This window comes from Pieris rapae, chromosome 20, assembly GCF_905147795.1.
Source record: "Pieris rapae chromosome 20, ilPieRapa1.1, whole genome shotgun sequence".
Taxonomy (NCBI): Eukaryota; Metazoa; Arthropoda; class Insecta; order Lepidoptera; family Pieridae; genus Pieris; species Pieris rapae.
The window spans coordinates 4,657,039-4,660,008 of NC_059528.1; the positions used below are offsets into that span (position 1 = coordinate 4,657,039).

Consider the following 2,970-nt stretch of genomic DNA (forward strand, 5'->3'; position numbering starts at 1 on the left):
GATAAACATATACAATCACGGGTATTTTCTGTAGACCTTTTCAATGTGTACAATACTTAGTACATTATTTTGATAAAACTCGTAGGGTTCAGCCTGCGTTTGCAATGTAAGCGGAAAAAATGAAATTATTTACGACATCCCATTAGAAACCTCAAAAATAACAGTACTTCTCCACTATTTAATGGATGTTATTATACATATAATAATATGTTATTATTACCAGAATTAGATTAAAATGAAAATTTGTTTAAATGTATATAAAATATATAATGTAAAATGTATCTGAATAAAGGAAATTATTATTATTATTATTATTATTATTTGAACCTTCCTCTTGAATCATTCTATCTATTAAAAAAAATCGCATCAAAATCCGTTGCGTAGTTTCAAAGATTTAAGCATTTAAAGGGACATAGGGACAGAGAAAGCGACTATGACTATGTAGTGATGACGTAGTGATGATGCTGATGAAAAGCAGGTTTTTATTATGTATTGTTATTTCCGTCGCTGGAAAGCTCCAATAATATACGCGTTCGATCGCTGTTAAATAAGCTGTAATGGGCTGTATAGATCTATATTAAATGTAGTGATGATTACGGAACAAAAAATACACAACACAAAAGGAGTTCCACCAAACAAAAAACAAATCAACCAATATGAGTTTAGTGTTTGAGGCATACAATTTTTTAGAGCAAGGATAATAATGTTCCTTGAAGCAACGACAAAATCTCACTGTGTTTTAAAATGCTTTTAAGATGTTCAGAGCCTGGCCATGTCTTTATTTGTACTTTTAACTCCCACGGTAAGTGTTTTCGACTTTTACTAAAACGATGACTGTAGCTAGTAACGTTTAAGCTCATGATTGTTTTAGTTTTAAAAAACCTTTTTTTGCCATACTTATCGTTCTGGTTTATATGAAAACAGATACGAATAATCAAGATAAAAGGATATTAGAGTAAGTATAAGAAGAAGAAACCTTAGTAGCAAATATTTTATAAATTATTTCCTGTATGCTGAATGTTACACCCTTCGTACCATTGACAAGTCTAGCACCAAATCATGATACTGATACGCAATTCACCTTAAAGAAGGGTTTAAGCATTTGATTTTGTGACTTATAGAATGATAATCATTGTATCAAGTGATAAATACTGAAATAATAAAAATGCCACCTAGAATGTATGAAAGATTTTGTCCGTTAAAATAGTGCGTAATATTTTCAACTTATATTATACACAAAGATAAAACCAATAAATAATTTGGATTTTTGTGTTAGTAAGAAATCATTATACAATTATCTTTTGTTATTGGAATTTTATGACACAGACAGGTGTGAATCAAAAAACAATTTTGACAACGATTTAACGCGTTATTGTGATAAAAATTGACGTAATGTTACAACATACGATACATCACGTATATATATTTAACTAAGAATGCTCCTGACCAATCAAAGCTGAATCTGCTATTTCTGTTTACTGTTCCCTTGGATTGTTTGTGTCAGTTAATGGTAGACTAAAAAACTTTAAGACTTCTTTATCTTACAACTTACAAATTATTATTAGGTAGTAGTTGGCAATAATACAAACACGTAGATATACATATAGGTAATATATTAGGTTATTAATAATGTAAATATAGCAGGCCCTTTTCTATTAACACCTTCGATGCGAAAGAAAAGTACTAAGTTATAAATTACATGACTAATTTATCCGCTCAAGTGACTGTTTACTTGAGTTCCTCGGGGATGTTTTGTGCGTTGTCAGCATCGAGTCCTGGAAGCTGAGGGTTGCCAATGTCAGCTGGAGATGGGGACAGGGGGAGGTCGGGTACTCCAACATTGATGTTCTCCTCAACAATGTCAACGGGGTCAGGCTTGATTTCTTCAATAATAGCGGGCCCAACGTTTATGTCTTCGACTTCGGGGATGGTGGCATCTTCCACGGGGATCTCGATAACGTGGGTTTTAGAGTTGATGTTGATGACCACTTGAACCAGGCTGGATTGCTTTTGAGCCTCGTCGACTAAGGCTGGTCCAACGGAGATGTTTTCGGGGATCAGAGCTGGGTCAGTAGCGATGTTTTCAGAGATTAGAGCTGGACCAGTAGAGATGTTTTCAGGGATTAGAGCTGGACCAGTAGAGATGTCTTCTTCTGGGATTAAGATGGGACCAGCACTGTCGGGTATTAAACTACCACGAGTGGGGCCGGCAACGGCCACGGCAAGGCAAGCAGCAGCTAGTACGAGGAATTTCATTTTTATCTGAAAATTATGGAAATTTTATTAGAAGTTGCTAGCTTGTGATAATAATATTGGAATGTGTTGGCCACAACTGGATGAAATTAGAAAAAGCTTTGCAGAAACGAGACTTTGTGCTAAGTATGACGCTGGCACGTCCAAAATGGCTCTTGACATATTATAAGACTGTTGTCACACACATATTAAAGTCTTTTTTTAATCGGGCTATACACAATCAACAGTAGTTAGAAATACTAAAGGAAGTAATATTATAATATTTCAAATAAGATTTAATGTCTAATGAATTTTTACGAATATAATATTTGTGTCTTATTTTTATGAGCCATAGACAACGACAAATAATCACAGACTACTAATAACAATCTAGATATCTATTTTAACTTCTTTTCTACTGAATCAATTTCATTTACTACAATTTTACTCACCGATTTCACAATTATGATTGAAAACTAAAAATTCACATTTATATACATATACTTATCTTGACTGTATTAAATTTATGATGTTTAAATGCTCTATAATCCTTGCTTCATGATAAAATTGATGTATCGGTAATTGAGAATTTCTTTATAAACGAATTAAGTAATAAAGGATTACCATTATCCTCCGGAAACGATAAAATTGATGTTCAGTAACAATTTTCATGCATTATATAGGCGTCGGAAACATGTTATAAACTTATATTTTTTTAAATAGTTAGGACCATGTCAC

General features: G+C 32.9%; 1 protein-coding gene across 1 annotated transcript; it reads right to left on the reverse strand.

Moving 5' to 3' along the window:
- Window positions 1-1,596: 1,596 nt before the first annotated feature.
- On the reverse strand, window positions 1,597-2,283 carry LOC110993654. Its single transcript, XM_022260000.2, has one exon. It carries the CDS (start codon window positions 2,254-2,256, stop codon window positions 1,729-1,731), a length of 528 nt encoding a protein of 175 aa, XP_022115692.2. The 5' UTR covers window positions 2,257-2,283; the 3' UTR covers window positions 1,597-1,728.
- Window positions 2,284-2,970: the final 687 nt, after the last annotated feature.